Source organism: Emydura macquarii, unplaced genomic scaffold (assembly GCF_026122565.2).
Source record: "Emydura macquarii macquarii isolate MOO-44397 ecotype Brisbane River unplaced genomic scaffold, CSIRO-AGI_Emac_v2 contig_1253, whole genome shotgun sequence".
Lineage (NCBI taxonomy): Eukaryota > Metazoa > Chordata > Testudines > Chelidae > Emydura > Emydura macquarii.
Window position 1 is genome coordinate 13,304,165 of NW_027131390.1, and position 20,622 is coordinate 13,324,786.

General features: G+C 40.5%; 1 protein-coding gene across 4 annotated transcripts in view; it reads left to right on the forward strand.

The window, feature by feature from the left end:
- Nucleotides 1-20,622, forward strand: part of STAG2 (STAG2 cohesin complex component) — a 163,679-nt gene that overhangs the window by 49,270 nt on the left and 93,787 nt on the right. For all 4 annotated transcript variants that reach the window (XM_067548195.1, XM_067548193.1, XM_067548196.1 and 1 more), the window contains one exon: nt 12,440-12,582. In XM_067548195.1, the coding sequence (XP_067404296.1) occupies nt 12,539-12,582 (44 nt within the window). In that variant the 5' untranslated portion in view covers nt 12,440-12,538. The remainder of the gene's footprint in view (nt 1-12,439; nt 12,583-20,622) is intronic.

A 20,622-nucleotide genomic window follows, 5' to 3' on the forward strand; every position in this document is an offset into this window, starting at 1 on the left:
TTGGTTAGTAGCCATTAATGGACCTATCTTTCATGAACTTATCTCACTCTTTTTTGAACCCAGTTATACTTCTGGCTTTCACAACATCCCCCGTCAATGAATTCCATAGGTTGTCTCTGCATTGTGTGAAGAAGTACATCCTTCTGTTTGTTTTAAACTTGCTGCCTATTCATTTCACTGGGTGACACCTAGTTGTGTTATATGAAGGGGTAAATTACACTTCCTTATTCACTTTCTCCACACCATTCATGATTTTATAGACTTCTGTCATATCCCCCCGTAGTCATCTCTTCTCTAAACTGAACAGTCATTGTTTTTAATCTCTCCTCATATGGAAGCAATTGGATACCCCATTCATTTTTGTTCCTTTTCCCTAGCTCTAATGATCTTTTGTGAGATGGGGCGATTAGAATTGCATGCAGTATTCAAGACTGGGTGTACCATGGATTTATATATAACATTGTATTTTCTGTCTTACTAGCGGTCCTTTATTAAGATAGTCCCTTCCCATGGAGTGTACAATTTAAGGCTGGGATTTTCAGAGGCCAAAGGAAGTGAGGCATGTAACTCCTTGTGATGAGGCACCCTCTGTTCCCTTCTTCACAGACTGCTCAGAGACCTTCCTTTTGTAGATACCTCTGTGTAATTTATTTACAGTGCTTCACCTTACCAACTTTTACATACTTATGCAGCCATACTATTTACAGAGTCATTCAATTAACAACCCCTTCTCTGAAGAGGTGGGAAACATCTTTCTGCACAGAGCGCTCCCTTTATCAGGCCCAGGTAGCCTTTTCTCTCTCTTTTCTGCTTCCCCTCCCTGCACGTCCCTCCTGTGCTCTTTTATCCAGTCTTCTTGTTAATGGGCTAATTAGCTCATTAGCTACACAGACCTCATCTGATATGGTAATTAGGTACGCCTCTCCTTATTCAGGACGCATCTGGGAGCCTGATTGGTTAACCAGTGACTAGAGTGATGGTTCATTTGCTGAGTCCCAGTACTCTGTCACACTTCCTTAAGCCCCTTTGAAAATTCCAGACTAAATAGCCAAAGCCAAAAGATGAGAGGAGAAACAGAGGCAGAAAAGGTTAAATGAAGTGTGCTGGGTCAAGTAGCGACTTAATAGAAGAACAAAGAATAGCATTCTTCTGAGTTCCAGTCCAGTGTCCTATCTGCTGGATCATGCTACCTCTCCAATTGAACCAGTGTAAATTAAAGGTTATTCAGTCTTAGTTTTTGTTATGTAACTAGCTGCTTGTTTACTGTGTATGGTGAGTGTGTACTTACTCTGTATCTTCTGCAGTAACCAGGCTTTTGAGAAAGGAAGGGCACAATAAGAACAGTTTGTTTCTTAAGTGGGGGAGTATTGATCTAATTTTAATTTAGGTTGGAAGTTTTCAAGAAGTCTGAAGAAATTAAATGCTCAAACCCAATAGGCTTGGGTGTGACTTGGGTACCTAACTCCTTTAAGCTCTTGAAAATCCCAGCCAATCTTTTCTTAATTGTTTTTCTAGTTCTTGGGCAAAGTAGCAACTGAGAATTTTTCTTACCTGTAATTCTGTTTCTCTAAAGTTACCTCTCAGGATCCTTGCTTACCTCTGCTTACTTTCCTTCAGAGTTTGGAGGTTTCACTTTTATGTGGCATTTCTCTTGAACCTTGGTATTCATTTTTCAATAAGACCTATTTTTGACTGTACATTGGCTATCCTAAATTGGCTTTTATTTTTTTTTTCCCCCTGCGAGCTTTGTTTTCCATGGAGTCCAAGGAATTGACTGGAACATCTAGAGGGCATCATTTATTTACCAAAGTGTGGTGTGCATGACAAACAATAGGGGACTGAGCTCTTGCGCTATCCCACTACCATTCTTATGAATGGTTTAAAAAAGTGTTTATTTTTAGATCTAGGAGTTTTGCAAATATTGTGATTTAAAAAAAAACTTAGTTCCAGGGATGAGAATCCTGTATACTGCAATACTAATACCATTACTGATTTAAAAACCCCTGTTGCTGGACAGTGTAATATAGTTTAAAAACAAACTTGCAAGGCATGCATAAACCCACAAGAGTACATATATAAAACAGCCTCATTTATTCTAATTCATAAAAGTTATTGTTTATAAAAATAATTCTATTGATCAGGGCATCAAACCGAGTAATCTTATAACTCTGACATACATTACAAAATATTTATTACACGTATAATAAATAAAGTATAAATCCAACAACACAGAATAAAACAAATGGGAGTTTTGTTTATTACAGAACAAAACAAATGGGAGTTTTACCAGTATTCTAATGGTGATAGGGTAAGGCTAATTCTGAATCCCTTTGAAAATCTCTCTTTAATATTCAGCATTTCATAAATCTGTAACATTTTTGTAATATAGCATTTGAGGTTTGAGCTAGGCTTTATTGGAACACACTTTAAACCTTTACTCTTTTTAACGTTTTTTTAAATTCTTGAATTACTAATTTATTTTTAAGATAGAAGGCAAGGAAAGTATACCAACCTAATTAAGACTGAAGAATAATGCTAACAAAATTGTCATTTGTATCCTGATTGAAAGAGAGACCTTGAGAACCCGTGCTACTTTTAAGATGTTCATAGTTATAAACTGATGATTGTTTTGATGTCTGTACATTTAAAACTTTTACTTCTGTAATATCAAATATCTGATCAAACTTTATTTAAAAATCAAAGGATTTTATCGTGGCAAGAGGCTAAGATAGAGATGCCCAGGGATCTGTACTGGGATCAGTGTTGTTGCTATAGAAAATGGTGTGAGCAGTGAGGCTGAAAAATGTATATGAACTACTCATGTTTGAGTATTAAATTTACTGTAACTACTTATGGATAGGTTTTTTTTGGGAGGGAGGTCATGGAGAGAACTTGATGTTACTGTAGAAAGCTCAGTGACTACACTTCCTTAGTATGCAGAAGATCAAAAAAGCAAATAGTGTTCAATTTTTGTAAAGAAAGGGATGGAGAATAACAGCCTAATTTAAGTTTATATAATGACAGCATGATATCAGTGGTATACCATAACGCTGTTTGTGTTTGCGTCTGGTCACCCTGCTTAATAAAGGATAAAGAAGAAATAAAAAGGGTGGAGAAAGGCAACAAAAATTATTAGGGACACTGAGATCCTTCCATGCGAGGAGACATTAAAAATATTAGAACTACATGAGGTGTCATTTATACAAAGCTATATAAATTAAGAAATGGATAATTATGTAAGGTCTGTCACACCACTCCTGTTTGCCTTTTATTGGGGTATTAAACCATCCTTAGTAGCATCTGGTATGTGGGTAATGATCATTGGCATTGTCCTTTTCTCAGAACAATGTTCATAAGCATGGAAGAAGTTAAATATTGTCTATATTTAAAATATTCTTGTAAAATATTTTAATCCCTTACATATTAAATATGCAGCTCTGGTAAAATAAAAGAATTCACCCATCTAATGGTTCTAGTCGCATTGCAACACACTTTAGCAATTCACTCTGGTTGTGGTTACTGTAATGTGATCAATTCTATCTAGAGCATTTGAAAAGTCCAATTGTCGCTTCAAGCGTTCTATTTTGTTACATTTGTATAGTTATCATTTTTGAGTGTTTCTGTAATTTGAGTAAACCTCGATGACATTTGAAATAGTAACTTGTGCAATATCAGTAGGGATAATGCACTCTTTAAGACCTTTGGGAATGGTCTTCTCAAAAGTCGTGCTTTTAAAAACCCCTTCTGTATCATGGCTCTGTAACCTCTGTAGATTGGCTGTGTGGATCTACATTTGTGACTGAAAGAAACTGCAACTGATCTGTAGGGAGGAGATCGGTGTAGTATTGACATGTGCCAGTTAATCTGTAGAGATGATTATCAGTTATTTTCCAATATGGTGAGAGGGGCACAATATAGTTTACACTTGTTTTCTGAAAGAGGAATTATTTTGCAGAAAAGTATTAGTCCTTGTTTCCAGTTTCTCAGACTGGCAAAGGCCTGTCAGAACCATTACACCAACTTGGTCGGAAATTTTTGAAACACTTGAGCTATGTTGCATACCTGATAAACATCAGCACTTAATTCAACACGGAATTATCTAGTTATCAATGAACTTCTGTTCAATGTGGTCATCATCATTGCTGTATTTAAGTGCCTCACAATCCTTAATAGATTTTAATTCTCACAACATCCTTGTGAGTTAGGAAAGTATTAACCCCATTTTACAGATGAGAAAGTGAGGCAGAAGGTAGATTAAGTGACTTTCCCGAAGTCAAATAGGAAGTTTGTGGCTCAGTGGGAAATTGAATCCTAATCTGCAGTGTTTGACCTGTCCATAAGACCATCATTCTCTTCCTTGCATCTCTTCCTAATTAAGTTTATCCTGAATTTTAAATGTGAAATATTCTCCTTAAGAGATGTGAGCTTAGTTTTAAAAAAGTAGAGCTGATATAAAACTGTTCCTAATTTCTTTCTAAGTCTCCGTAAGCGTTAAATATCTGAACAATGGGACATTGTAAATTCAGTTCAGATATCTTGCTTTCTCTGTATTGCCATTTATAACAAATTCTGAATTAAACTAGACCCTTCAACACTGTATGTTCGATTACATATTACTGGGTTGTTTGCTCCGTGGTGACTTTTATGTTACAGGTATCTGCTGCCACATTTAAGTAAAGTTTGACTAAAGATATGTTTTCATGTCAGAGTTAAGATGTTATCTACACTTGAGCTACTTCTCTTGACTTAACTTAGCTCAAGTAAGAGTGGCCACATTGCAAAGTAGCACTCAAGTTGGTGTGTCCACACTCATACTCACTTGTGTGTGATGCCAAGACTTCGGGGGCATATCCATGGTTCTTAGCTCTGTAATAAAAGGAGTCTCTCTCTAAATTTTTCCCCAGTGAATTGTGGGAGAATGTCTGTTTTTTTTGTACATAAGGCGAGGGAAGGCATTGAATGGTGCTAGCTTGTGATTGTGGTAACAGATAATGAGTTATGCATAATCCATTTTTAACCTGTGCCCCATCACAGGCCAGCCAACTTGAGTTAAAAGTGTCATCAAACTGAAGGTTTCTTTTTTGTGAAGGAATGGACTTGGGGACAAGTCGTAATTTGAGTTAACTTTGCAGCAAAGTCCAGCTCCAATTCTGAATAGAGCTTGAAGCTTAATTTAGTCCTTGCTATGTAACATCATAGGTGTTTGTATTGGAATCCTCAGTTGATAAACTAACTTACATGTATAATTAAATGACTGACTAGTGTCATGGGAGACTTTTTTGTTGCTTTAATGAATCAAAATGGTATTACACTTCTTGTTAAATCTTTAATGGTAGGTTATATTCAAGGCCCTTCACTTTCAGTTTTTACCCAGGTCACCATGCTGCCATCTTGCCTTCCATAATGGGAAGCCATGTCAGAAGTACTCTTACTGTTCTCTTGATTGCTTTTTTACTGTACTCCCTTCCCCCAATATTTACCCAGAAAACAGAAGTTAATTTTTTGCACCAATTTTCACCCATTTTTTAATTTTTTAATAAACACTGATAAATTTTCAGGAAATTATAAACAAAATAGAAACTGAAAACAAAGGGCTTTGTTTACAATATAGTGATATATCACTGTGGGAGATGCTACTACTGTAGGAAAATGTAATTTAAATCTTTTTGTTACTTTTGGAACTGTCTGCAAAGTTCAGCAAGGTCATTATATAGTTACCCTTGACATTTTTGTATCCAAGGAGAATCCAGAATGATTCCCAAATAAATATATTCTTTAATTTCGCCAAAGATGCAGGAACTTTTTTTTTTGGTGTATTTGAACTGTTTTGTATAGAGATTTGGCAAATGTAAGCAAAATATGCTACAGTATGTTGCTATTTTAACAATGTATTAAGTTTATTGTAAAGAAATAACTAGGTCAACCTCTGGGTGACCTGCCTTTTAGAGTTTCTTTAGTTAGCTTTAGGCTAGAGCTCCACCTTGTGATCTTTCAGTATGATACATTTTCTTTTAAAAGTTAATAAGTTAATTATATTTTAGCAAAACTCCATGGTCTTCTGACATTTATGGATAAACTTATAATTCAGCTTAATTTTGCCAACAAACACTGACAACTGTATGAAATATATAAAAAATTAAAATGGCTTAGTTATGAACATCTGAAAAATAGCTGCAGTTTCATGATAATTAGAGAGATATGTTAACTTAGTATAGACAGATACGTATAGCAGCGCCAGATGCTAAAGGTCTGGCTTGAAATGTGTGCTTACTGTGGATAATTGTTTTTTTGCTGGTTGGAATAACATCTGCGAAATAGACTCTTTTGCTGCCTTCTCTGAATTAACTACATCAAAATATAATATACTTTTTTTTTTAAGTTGACGGACCTAACAAGATAGGCATATAACAAAAGCATACGTCTCTGCCTTTTTCAGTTTATTATCCTAATCCTGTTTATAACCTCAACAGCCTTTTTTTATCCCCCTCTGCTGGGATTAATGTTGTAAACTCTCATAGGGCATATATCTGTCATCATACTGTATAAAAGCATTTTTCACACTTATATTATGTAAATAATTTACTGGCATCTCATATCGTGTTGAGAAAGTTGTTGGGCAAATGCTAGTCCTTCTTTCCTTCTGTTCTTCTCCCCTCCCCAAAACATAATCCCAAAACACTTACAATTTTTGTAACACAGACTCTTTAGCTCCAAAAGACAGGTTGATATCCCTCTAGGGTGACCAGATATCAGGATAGTCCCTATAAAAATCAGGATATTTGGGGCTTTTTCTTATATAGGTGCTTATTATTGCCACACCCCCATCCTGATTTTTCACACTTGCTGTCTGGTCACCCTTTATCTCTCTCTTGTTTTAGAGTTAGAAGGTGTTCAATACTTAATTTAGGCAAAATCATCCAGGTTTCTTTGTTGCCCATTCTAGGAACCTAATTATGAACTTTACAGGGGGTGTCGCCACAAAACTCTAGATACCTAGTTTTAATAAGCAACATCTTTAATTTCAGAATGTGAGATGCACCAAGTATGTAATTCTATATTGAGATTATTTTTAAGCAGCTTTTACATTTCTTTACTTAGTTTGTGGTGATTATATTCTTTAAAAGTTTTTGTGGTTCGATGAAACTATTATTCAGAACTATATTTCTGATATTGAGACAGATTAAGTGCAGAACTAGGAATGTGTTGTAATTCCTGCTCAGACACTGACACCCTCTGTGACGGCGGGCAAATAACTTTACTTCTCTGCCTCAGTTTCTCCAAATTAAGGATTAGACAATTATATGGATTACTTGAAAAAAAGTCTTGAAGATTAAGTTTCTAAAATTGCACCAATAATTCAGTTTAGACATAAACAACCTTAATGTTCCTTTTACAGGTTTTTTATATATCATTTTCTAAACTTTTAAAACAATAAATAGAAAAAAAATTTCCATCAGTGGAACTGCATTGATCCTCCAGTTTGCATCATTGCCAAGGTTTGGATACACTGTATCTACAGCACATACATCTACCACTTCACTAACCTGAGTAATGGATAGTAATAGGAGACTATCTTTTATGTGGACCATCTGTTAGAGGATGATACACACATTTTTCCCAGTAGGGGTTTCATATGTGTTCGCTTAATAGCTGACAAATGTTGTGACTTCGGCACCTTATGTTGTATTACAAGTTCTGGATAGGAGTGTACTGTAGTGATCACAGAGTAGGACTGGGCATTTGACCGTTCCAAAAATAACTGATCAATTGACTGATCACATATTATAAGTAATGTAAAAAATGCTCAGATATTTTGAGGCATTAATTTATTAGTAACAAAAATGAGTAAGACTTAATGCTCTCCAGTTGGCTTAGCCTTAGATACCTATGTCTAATTACAAAAAACAAGTTGCTTAAGTGAGCTATTTTAACTCAGAAAAATGTGAAACAGTGAAATGTAGCTCTAAAAAATAAAAATAATTGCCTTTTTTAGCAATGTTAGGTTAGCATTTGAATGAGTGTTGTTGAACGCTATAAATGGTTATTCAAGACTGAACAGTTACAAAAGAAAATTGAAATTAAACAGAAATAAAACATCACAAATATAAAAGTAACGTCATTTTGTAAAGCACTTATGCTAGGTAGGCAGCAGGCCAAATCTTCAAGCATCTTGCTTTTCGTTATCTTTATCATCTTCAGCTGCTTCATCTATATCTTCATCTATAATAATCAAATTCATCATTATTATCTCCTTTCTCCTCATATGATGAATATTGATAAACTCTTCATCGGTCACTTTCTTGTCTCATCTTAAATGGTAATCATGTATCACAACCTTCCTAGCAGTGGAGGTCTTTAGTCTATATCTGGCTTTTGAATGCATGAATTCCCCAAACAGACCTATTTCATTCTGCACATACAGTAGTACACTGAAGTACTAAAAGAATTTCTACCACTATAGCTAGAGTGTGAGGAGGATATGACCCTTTCCACCATGATGAAGCAAGCTGTTTTGATTGAGCTGTTGGGATTGCACTCCACATTATTTTACAACTGAATGGGCTGCTTTTTGCTTTATAATTTGCTACATTTGTCAGAATTGTTTGTATATCCTTAAAATTTGCAACAGTCACTGTGAGGTCATATGCTGAATCAAATTCAAAGTCAAAGGTTTTGGCCCTCGAAGTGTAGATCAAGAAGGTAACAGCTAAGTTAGACCTCATCATTTTTTGTGTATAGTTGGGATTGTTTTCCAATATGCATTACTTTGTATTTATCAACATTGAATTTAATTTACCATTTTGTTGCCCAGTCACCCAGTTTTGTGAGAGCCCTTTGTAACTGTTCTCAGTCAGCTTTGGACTCAACTATCTTGAGTAATTTTGTATCATCTGTAGACTTTGCCACTTCACTTTTTATTGCTTTTCCCAGATCATTTATGAAGGTGTTGAACAGCAGTGGTCCCTGTACCGTTTCTTGGTGGACACCACTATTTACCTCTCTCCATTCTGAAAATGACCATTTATTCCTACCCTTTGTTTCCTATCTTTTAACTAGTTACTGATCCATGAGAGGACTTCCCTCTGACCCCATGATTGCTTATTTTGCTTAAGAGCCTTTGGTTTGGGACCTTGTCAGAGGCTTTCTGAAAGTCCAAGTACGCTATATCCATTGGATCACCTTTGCCCACATGTTTGTTGACCCTTTCAAAGAATTCTAGTAGATTGGTGAGGCATGGTTTTCCTTTATACAAGCTGTGTTGAGACTTCCCCAACATATTGTGTTCATCTATGTATCTGATAATTCTGTTCTTCACTATAATTTCAACCAATTTGCCTGGTTGCTGAAGTTAGGCTTACTGGCCTGTAATTGCCAAGGTTGCCTCTGGGTCTTTTTAAAAAATTGGTGTTACATTAGCTATTCTCTCAGCATCAGGTACAGAGGCTGACTTAAGTGATAGGTTATGTACCACAGCTAGTAGTTCTGCAATTTCATATTTGAGTTCCTTCAGAACTCCTGGGTGAATACCATCTGGTCCTGGTGACATATTACTATTTAGTTTACCAGTTTGTTCCCAAACTTCCTCAGTCGGGACATATTCCTCAGATACGTCACCTAAAAAGAATGGCTCAGGTGTGAGAATCTCCCTCATATCCTCTGCAGTGAAGACATATGCAGAAAATTCATTTAGCTTCTCTGTAACGGCCTTGTCTTCCTTGAGCACTCCTTTAGTACCACGATCATCCAATGGACCCCACTGATTGTTTAGGAGGCTTCCTGCTTCTGATGTAGAGAAATTTTGCTGGTTTTGTATCTTTTGCTTGTTCTTCAAATTCTTTTTTGGCCTGCCTAATTAGTCAGAGTTACTCTCTTTTCTATTTTCCTCAGTAGGATTTGATTTTCAATTTTTAAAGGATGTCTTTTTGTTTCTGATTGCCTTTTTTATTCAGTTTTTTGGTTGTCTTGCTGTTTTTACTTGTTCTTTCTCTGTTTAGCTATGGTGGCATTTCTTTAGTTGTCTTGCTTTTTTTAAAAAAAATTATTCTTTATTTGGGGTATACATACAGTTTGAGCCTCAAGTTTCCATGCAGCTTGCAGGCATTTCGCTCTTGTGACTGTTTCTTTTAATTTCTTTGTAACTTGCTTCCTCTTTTTTGTGTTGTTTTCTTTCTCTTTTCTTTTTTTTTAAGTTAAATTATAGTTGTGGTGCATTTCTTTGGTATTTCCCACCCTAAGAGGATTTTAAATTTAATTATGTTATGGTCACTATTACCAAGTGGTTTAGCTATATTAACCTCTTGCACAATATCTTGTGTGTCACTTAGGACTAAATCAAGAATTGCATCTATCCTTGTGGGTTCCAGGATTAGCTGCTCCAAGAAGCAGTCGTTCTTAGTGTCCAGACATTTTACCTCTGCATCTTTTCTTGAGGTGACATATACTTTGTTTCCTGAGGTCACAATTTATTCATTGAATTTTTAAATGCGTCAGCAATATATTGGGCTGGCTGGTGATGCTTAGTTGTGTATTGGAATGAGTAAAATGCTGGTTGTGCAGTTACTACCATTAAATTGATGACACCCTCATTGTGAATATTGCTCCTTCCCTCAGACACTAGAGAGACATGAGGAGCTTCTGCAATAACGACACAAATTGTCTTTTTCACATCATCTGCTTTGGCATTCAGAAGACTATTGCAAACCATTTCTGACTCAGTACTTTATAAATTGGATGCAATTTATGAAAAACTGCTGGCGCATAAGGGTTTGTGACTATATTAAATGGTGTATTGCCAGCATAAATACCTCTAGTGAGTGTAGGATCAGATTAGTTTTCCTGGTTGTAGGACATTCTATCCAGAAACTTCTTAATACCAAATTGATGAACATCTGAAGGCTTTCCCAAAGTAGAAGTTTTTGATGCTGAAGCTGTGATGGAGCTGCAGAAGTCTTATGATTAGAAGATGAAGAAATGGAATTAGTTTCATTTTCATTGTCACTCATATCAGAAGGCATACTTTGTGATGCTTCCGCCAAAGATGAAGTAGAAGGAAAGTGCACAGAAAAAAACAAATTTTGATGCAGACTGGTTTTGCCTTTCATGCTGTTTGACTGAAATAATCTGTCTTTGACAGTATGGACACCCATCACAAGATTTTAACTAGTGTTTCTCCGCTCTATCTACATGTATCAATCACATAATCAGAAGAAGAGAACTTGCACTTATCTTGAACATTTTTCCATGTTCATATCTATTGAAAAATTTCCATACAAATGATTTTGGCTTTCCCTAACTTGTCATAATAAATTATCACATTAATGTCTCACTAGTGCTGGAAGGTTCTATAGATTGAGGTATTTATTGTATTTTAGTCAACCACCAGCTATTCAGGTCTGTTTCTAACTGCTGCTGTTCCAGAAGAATCTAGCCAATCACAATGTTTTCAGAATGTCTGCCCTCTCCCTCCTATGACTCTTAGTCTCCCAGATCACAAGGAGGGGAAAGTGGGGCAGGTGGCCCCTCCTTCCTGCTGTAAATACTATGGACTCATAAGCAGCAGGATGAGGAATAGAGCAGGAAGGGAATGGCCTCTCCACAGCCCCTTATTACCATGGAACTTTTCATATCACTAAGGTTTGTCTAAGGGTGTGGGAGGGCATGAAGAGGATTTTTGTTGAAAGGGGAGAAGTGGGTTTATTAATATTGGGCCTTTAATGTGGGTTGTTTGCTTGTTGAGCGTGCGGGAAGTGTTAGATTGGGAAATAGCTGTGATAGTTTTGTTTATGGGAGAGGCGTAATGGCTCTGCATCTGTTTTGTGTGGAGGGAGGAGATTTAATGACTGTGAATCCTTCTTTCCCTCCCCACTCCTTTCTGAGTAAATTTCTGTATATTTGTCTAGTCCACTGGTTCCCACCAAAAGTGGCCCGCAGGGGTTTTCGAAGAGCTGCCTAAGGACCCAGGTGGAACACATTGCCGTGGGGCTAAAAGACTTGATCAGGCTCCTTGCTGCAGCCAAGGGGATGGAAGATCAGTGCTCACCTCCCCCTTCCTGTAACAGGGAGCACAGCAAAGTGCTTTGCCTGGGTCCATAGGTGCTAGGGTCCCTGCTGTAGCCAGAGGGATGGGAGCACTGATGTTTCCGTCTGCTTGGCTACAGAAGGGAGCCACTGCTTAGGGACCCAGGTAGAGTGCAGAGGGCTACAGGATGCATGCGGTTTCCCTGCTGCAACCAGGGGGACAGGAGATCAGCGAGGAGGTAGCCTACAGCAATTATAACATTTGTAATTTAAAAGGAGAAAAATAAATTTCTGATCTTCTGAAACATACATTAGAGGCTGATACACAGTACAAGACATTAATGACAGTAACATTTTTGCACCTTTCATTAGGAGTAAAGATTGACCTAGTTTGTTTGTTTGTTTGTTTGTTTTTAAACAGGAATTGTCTATTGTGAAAGGAAGAAAGCGAGCGTGTCCATCATAAACTGTTTTTTGAACATATTTCCAATACAGTGGTGGTCCAGAAGATGATAAAGAAATGATAGCAGCTCCAGAAATACCAACTGATTTTACTCTCCTTCAGTAAGTAGTTAAAATTGCAGTGGCAAACTTTTAAAGGTACAAACACGTTTTTTCTTAATTGTAATGACGGAATACACTATCATAATTGCTAAAGAAAACAGAAAGATGAACAATTCTTAATGCAATGCAAGGTTATTCTGTCAAGGAGTTACAGTGACATAAATCTAAAGCATTGCTTGAATAGCGTCCTGTGTTTCTAGAGATAGTTAAAATAGCCATATTATAAGTGGTTTAACGTTACTTTTTACTGTAGATTTTTAGAATCTTTAATAAAGTGTTTTGCTAGTAAGAGACGCTATCGTTATGGTCACAAAATGGTTTTCATTATTGCAACGTTTTTCTGATGCTCATTGCTTTTTGAAAAACCTTTTTTTGGATTAGAAACTTTTTTGACAGAAATACCAGTAACGTCAAGTCTTTTTGTTCCTTTTTTGTTGGAGACAGATGTTGATTGAGGTGTTAGCTCTTGATTTGAGGGCTAGGGTTGCTTAATTCTTAAAAAAGAGAGCTGCTTTTCTGACAGATGTTTTATATATATGATCATAAAGTTTAACTGTAGATATCATTTCTCAGATACCTGTGAGACCATCCTACTGGTTCTCCAATCATCCAAAATCTGGGTTCCTAATGTTTAAAATAAATAGAAATGAATGAACACAATTAGGAGAAAAAAGCAAAATGCTTCTCATGGGTACAGAAACATTTTAGGCCTTCTTTATACATAATCCATTTTTTCCTTTGTAGTTCACCTTTATGTAATTCTAAAAACCCTTCTTTGAGTCATGATTTCATTTGAAAAGCACCTGAATTTGATCTCTATATGTTAACTGTGCTTAATGAAGAGTACTGACTTTCCTTGGGTTGGTTGGGGGACATTAAAAAAAGTATGGTGGGGGAGAAATAATATGTGATTGGAAAAAATTGATTTAGATCATCATCAGTAGTATTTAAAACTTCTACAAGTATTGGTCCTATGTGGATTCCAAATGTGGCTGCACATGTGCATCATAACTGGAACTGTTTGTAGCAGTGTTCGTTGACATGTGTGGGCATTGTGTGTTGGCCACGTGTTGCACCCAAGGTCTTATGAGGTTGCGCGGGTCGACGCCTCTCCAGTTCCCTCTTACCGACGCATAGCCAAAGTCGCAACCCTTTTCCTATCTTTTATTAGTAGCCTTCTTAGCATTATTGTATGTAGGTTTTTTATTTACACAGATAAGTGTAGTTTTAGTAGTTAGGAATTAGTAATAGTTGTCCGTTTACTCCGTGCGGGGAGTCCCACCCGCTCAGAGGGACTATCCCCCAGCAAGCCAGCTTTAAAAGCTGTGTGTTGTGTCTGTGCTCCTCCTCTGTGAGCGACAAATACCATCGTCTTTGTTGCTTGGGTGAAGCCCACGTTGTTGCCCAATGCTCCATGTGTCGCTCCTTCCCAGTGTGGACTCGTGAGGTTAGGGAGCTCTGACTTCACAAACATCTCACGGAGGAAGCAATGCACCTGTGCGTGCACTTGGATGGCACACCGGCAGATCCACTGGAGCATTTGGCCTCACGCCATGCCTCATGCCAGTCGGGTGAGAAGTTGCATGTGGACTTGGCTGCCCTTCCACTCAAAAAGTCTCAGATGGAGCACAAGTCTAAACACTGTAGAGACCAATCAGCTTTGTCTTTGATTTCTGCTGCGGAACTGCTGCCTCCACCCCCGGCTCTATCTACACTGCCGGGATGATTGGGAATCTCATGCCTGGTGGCACACACACCCGGCCGCCTGACACCTATGGCCAAACTTCTTCTTTCGTATACTAGTTCACCATCACATCCCGGATTGCCAGAACCATACGCCCTCCATCACTGGCGGATGAACCGCTCCTGTTAAGCCACTGCCCCAAACCATTCCTCTTTCCACTGTTGGAGCAGCTAGTGAGCACATTTTTGCAGAGATCCTCTGCGCCAGCTCCAGTCATTACAGTGGCACCACCATGTCCAGACCAATGTTCCGACTCAGAGTGGTCTTTGGACCGGGAGCCCGCCTTTTCACCAACCAGTCTGGAATAGCGATGCCTGCCCTATGCAGCAGTGTATGGACCTCCCACCGATGCATGGTTCTGGTGCCATTGTGGTCCACCGGCTCCGATGGATCAGTATGCTTGGACTATCTGGCACCATTGGGACCTGTACCGTGGCTGCGGGGCACTGCTGCACCTCATCACCATCCTTCCCCTGTTAATACGGCTGCTTCCTGGAATTATGAGGAACCCCAAGATGGCACACCATCAGCACCAATGGAACCACCAATCTCCATGGAGCATCTTCCTCCGCAGATGAGGCACTTATCTCGCCATCCCAGATGACCATGGTCAATACCAAGAGCTGCTTCAGCACATAGCGAGGCACCTTAACCTACTGGCAGAGGATATAAAGGACCCCAGGATTAGTTTCTGGACATCCTACAGCCAATGTGACCCTTGAGCACTGCTCTTCCCATAAACAGTGCACTTCAACCAACTCGGGCAATCTACACCTAAAAGGGCAGAATGCAGATACTTTGTCCGTACAAAAGATAACGGACTTTCTGTTTACACATCCACCACCAAATTTTGCTAGTGGTCCAGATGTCAACAGAGTGCGCTAGACAATAGCACTTCAAGGCCACCCACTATATCGAGGAGCCAAGAAAGTTGACCTTATTAGACATAAAGTCTGTATCTTGGTGGACCTGCAATTAGCAGTTAGCAGGCTATACTGGCGAATTGCAACTTTCGAACATATACCAAACTGGCAGAGTTTCAGGCTTCTCTCCCGGAGGATAAACTGGCCGAGTTTCAATCTCTTGTCAAGGAAGACAAGTTAGTGGCCAAAGTCACCCTTCAGGCCATGGTAGATGCAGCAGTCACAGCATCCTGCTTCTTGGCCTTTGGGGTGTTACTATGCAGGAGCTCTTGGTTACAGACATGGGAGTTCCCAGAGGAGGCCCAGACTACGCTTGAGGACCTCCCTTTTGATAACCAAAAACTCTTTAGTGATAAAACTGACTAGAGCCTACATTCGCTTTAGGACTCTCGCACCTCTCTGCGGTACTTGGGCCTTTAAACACCAGCCCCAACTTGGTGCCAGTACAGGTCATCTTTCCACCCCTGGTACCCTTCCTGCCCTGCCTACCAGCCATACCTTCCATGCCAGCAGGATCAACCGCATCGCCATCAACGCTTGCAGCAGCTATGATGCCCTGCTGCTGCTACCTTGTCCACTGCTGCTGCTTTCCCGCAATGCCCGTCCAAACCCATTTTGACTCCTCCCTCAAGACCTGTGAACCACCCTCCCCTTCTCATGCTGTTCCTCCTGTTACCTTCAGGGCCATTTTGCTCAATTTGCTCTTAACTGGAGCAAGATTACCACTGATCGCTGGGTGTTGGACATCATGCACCAGGAGTACATAGTTTCTGTCCTTTTCCCCCTTGTCACCCCCTCCCTTGAGGCCATGGGAGATCTATTACAACACAATCTCCTCCGAGAGGAAGCAAATACCCTCCTATGAAAGGGTGCAATAGAACATGTTTCATGTCAATATCATGGCTGTGGTTTTTACTCCGCCTATTTCCTTATACCGGAGTAAGGGGGCAGACTTCACCCCATTTTAGACCTCCGAACTCTGAACTGCTTCATTCACAAGTTTCAATTCGACACAGTTACCCTTCCCCAGTTACCCTGTCCTCTGCTTTCCCCCTGGAGCCTGGTTCGCAGCTCTCGATATTAAAGATGCTTTTTTTTCATGGAGACATATATCCTGCCCATTGCAAATTCCTTTGGCTCATGGTGGACCACTCATATTATCAGTTCTGAGTTTCGCCATTCGGAATAGCCATTGCTCCATGCATCTTTATGATGGTCTTTGCAGTAGTGGCGGCCTATATGAGATGGCTCGATCACTTGTTCCCATATCTAGATGACTGGCTACTAGTCACATCATTCCAGGAATGTCTCCTGACCACTATCTGCAGCCTCCTTGTGAGGCTGGGGATCTATGTCAATGAGGACAAGTCAACTCTTGTACTGACCCGCGAGCTCACTTTCATATGAACTCGGCTAAACTCCATTGCAGTATGAGCTTTTCTGCCGTCAGACTGCTTCGTAGCCCTCACGTCTCTCATTGCACACATCTCCAACAGTGCATCTACTTTCTGGGTCGTATGACGGTGTGCACCTTGGTCACCCTCCATGCACATCTCCACATGCAATATCTCCAACCACGGCTGTGTACCATCTATGACCCACACGTAGACCACCTCCACAAAAGGATACTTCTTCCGCCTCAGTCTTGATTTCCCTCACATGGTGGTGCGACCTGGCCAAAGTTATGGCCTACACCCCCTTCAGTCCGCCCATGCCCAGTACCACCTTCACTGTGGATGCTTCGCTTGTAGGCTGGGGTGCTCATCTGGAGAGCCACACTGCCCAAGGACTATGGTCCCCCAGAGAGGCCAGGATGCACATCAGCATCAACATCCTGAAATTACAAGCAGTTTGCCTCACTTGTCAGGCATTCCTACCCTTCCTCCTATCATGTCATGTGCAACTCCTCTCGGACAGCATAACGGCCATCATTTATACAATCAGGGTAGAGCCCGATCCCCAACACTTCGCGTGGAAGCCATTCATCTCTGGAATTGGTGCCTCAGGCATAACGTAACGCTTCATGCGGTCCATCTTCTGGGCACCCTTGTGGACACCCCCAGTTGCTCCTTACACAACAACCACAAGTGAGAGCTCAATGACCCCAATCTCAGATCCATCTTCCGCAAGTGAGGCACGCCACGCTGGGACCTCTTTGCAGCTCCTGCCAACCGCAAGCTCCCCCTTTTGTGCTTTAGAGGTGCTCTTGGACAAGGCTCTCAGGGGGATGCACTTTTCCTTCCTTGATGACCCAATCTCCAGTTTGCCTTCCCCTCCCGTACTACGCTTTCCAGATATCCTGCGCAAAATACACCGAGACCGTGCAGTCTTCATCGCTCTCTTGTCGCCTTGCCAGTACTGGTTCACCAACTCCTTTTTCTCTTGGTTTACCCATCAATTTGCCTTCCTTCTCTCCCAGATCTCCTCCCACAGCAACATGGCCCACTCTGACTTCCCATCCTGAACCATTCCACCTCACGATCTGGTATTTGGATAGTGTTCACGAGCAGACAACACATGCTCAATACTAGTACACAATACCCTTTCGCATAGCAGGTGCCCATCCACTAGAGCATGTTAGCAAGCAAAGTGGAAACTCTTCACGGTGTGGGCAGGGCCTTTCACCCTCATCCCAGTCTCTATCCTTTGACTACCTTCTCCACCTTCAACAGTCAGGTCTTGCCCACTCCTCCATCCGGGCGCTTAGATTGCCTTCCTCCTGGCAATGGATGGGTTCTCTGCTTTAGCCACCCTACTTTGACCTGCTTCCTCCATGGTCTTTTCAACTTCTTCCTGTCAGCCTAACACCTTTCCCCTCTCCCCCACCCGAACCTGAACCTCATCCTTTTGACATTCACCAAACCTCCCTTCGAACCACTGATTAGTTGCTGTCTTGCCCACCTTTCCATGAAGGTAGTAATCACATCCGCCCGATGGGTTAGCGAACCGTCAGCTATGATGGTGGATCTGCCTTCACAGTCTTCCATAAGGTGCCCTTATGACTCCATTCTAAGTTCCTACCTAAGGTAATTTGCCCATTTTATCTCAACCAATCCATTCGCCTCCCAGCCTTCTATCCAAAACTGTGCGTCTCTCAGAGAGCGTGCATTCTGCACTCTCTCGACGTCCATTGTGCATTGGCTTTCTGCCTCCAGTGCACGCATGACTTTTGTACCTTGGTTTTCGTTGCCATTGCAAAACGTTGCCGGAGCTGTGCCCTTTCCTCTCAACTTCTCTCCAACTGGATCTCTCACTGCATTGAGGAGTGTTACTTCCGTTCTCAAGTTTCTCTGCCATCTGGCATCACTGCTCATTACACATGGATGCAAGCGACCATGTTCGCCCTCCTCTCAGATGTTCCATTGGAGGACATTTATAAAGCAGCCAACATGGTCGCTATCCACTTTCACCGCTCGCTATGCCATAGCCCCATCAACAACAGTGGATAGAGTAGTTGGCCATGCAGTCCTGCAGAGTCTCACTTCTGATGAGTCCTCAGTCCCACCTCCACACTGAGTGCTGCTTGCTACGCTACCCATGTTTGGAATCCACATAGGGACCAGCACTTGAAGAAGAAATGAAGGATATTTACTGTAACTGAAGGTTCTTTGAGATGTGTGGTCCCTATCTGGATTCCAGTCCCTCCCTCCTTACTCTCTGCTGTAGGCTCTGTGCCTAATAATGAGAAGGATCTGGAGAGGCGTTGACCCGTGCAGCCTCAGAAGACCTCGAATGCACCATGTGGCCGACGCACGATGCCCATGTGGGTTGACAAACACTGCTACGAACGGTTGTGGCTCCGGTGCATGGCACACATGCACACCCACGTTTGGAATCCAGTTAGGGAACACACATCTCAAAGAACCTCCATTTACAGTAAGTAACTTCATTTAAAAATATATTTATTAGTAGAATCTATCAGATTTCTAAGGTTATCTTTCAGTCAGTTTTAAAACGAACTGTTATTAAGCACAGTCGCTTAACCCTTTTAATCCCTACCCTGCTCTTTCTTCCCCCCCACTTCCTCCCCAAGAAAATTAAATACACACAAACTGTTAAATTAAGAGAGAATTTCTGCAAATTGTGTGTGTCTGCAAATTGGAATTGGGTTTGTGCGATTTATTTGCTGCTTCACAATGTGTTTTCTGAAAGGGTTTTAAAATTAAAACTTATAAGTGGTATGTGTGTTGATTATGCAAGACATAGCTTTTGTCCAGTTTTTCTTGAAAGACTGTAGTGACCTCTGGAGAGCTAATAAGATCATGACAACACAGTACTGAATGTTGAGAGGGGAAGAAGAAATTCTTAGGCCTCATTTACAAGAAAAAATTGCACCAGTTTAACTTCAGTTGATTTAAATTGGTGCAAAAATCTGTATGGGCACCTTTTATTTAATTTGAAGATTAGCTTATTTTGGTGTAGCTTAAACTGATTCCAGTTTAAGGCAAATTGAAATAAATGTGATTTAAGGCAACATAGAAGTGTACATACAGCCTTTTTATTAGTTAAACTAAATCTGTTTAGAGTCATATTTCAAGTAAAATTGGTACACCTTATTTTGTGTAGACCAGGCCTTAGTCCAGGGGTGGGCAAACGTTTTGGCCTGAGGGCCATATCTAGGCATAGAAATTGTACGGCGGGCCATTAATGCTCCAGGAGTGGTTCCTGTCAGGGTGCCGCTAGGGAGAAGGGTGGGGGGGGGGCAGGGGCGAGGCCGGGAGGAGGGAGTAGCCGCTGTGATCCAGCCAGAGTGCTGCTGGGCCCACGTAGTGGAAGAGGAGCAGGGGGAAGGTGCGGGGCTGGAAGGGGGAGCGGCTGCCGCCTTGTTCTGCAACCTTTCCGCGGACCGCCTGAATGGAGCTCGCGGACCACTGGTTGAGCTGGAAGGCCTGATAAAAAGCTCAGACAGGCCATGTGTGGCCCGCGGACCCCTGCCTTAGTCAGATGTTTAGAATTTGGGTTTTCACACCTATTAAACTCAAACATGACAAGTTTTGAAATGAAAGGTTTTTTTATTGAAGACTTACCACCTTGTTCCCTTTAATGGTTGGGGATGATTCCAATCCATATCTGTGTCCTCATCTACAAAAACAGGAACAACAAAATATTGGTATACCTGATGGTTCTAAAGTTTAAAAAATAAACAAACAAGCTTGAAAATCTTTTTTGACACTGGCCGGGGGGGCGGAGGCGGAGAGGCTCTTAACTTTCTGCCATCTTTAACATGAAGAAGCAAGTACGGAAAAATACACTTTTTCCTTTTGCAGATTAGGTTTAAGATTGCATAGCTTAAAACATGAATCAGCAAATGCAATAGTTATAGGTTCTACAGCAACAATAATTTGCATATAATGCATAGTCTGTATAATTTAA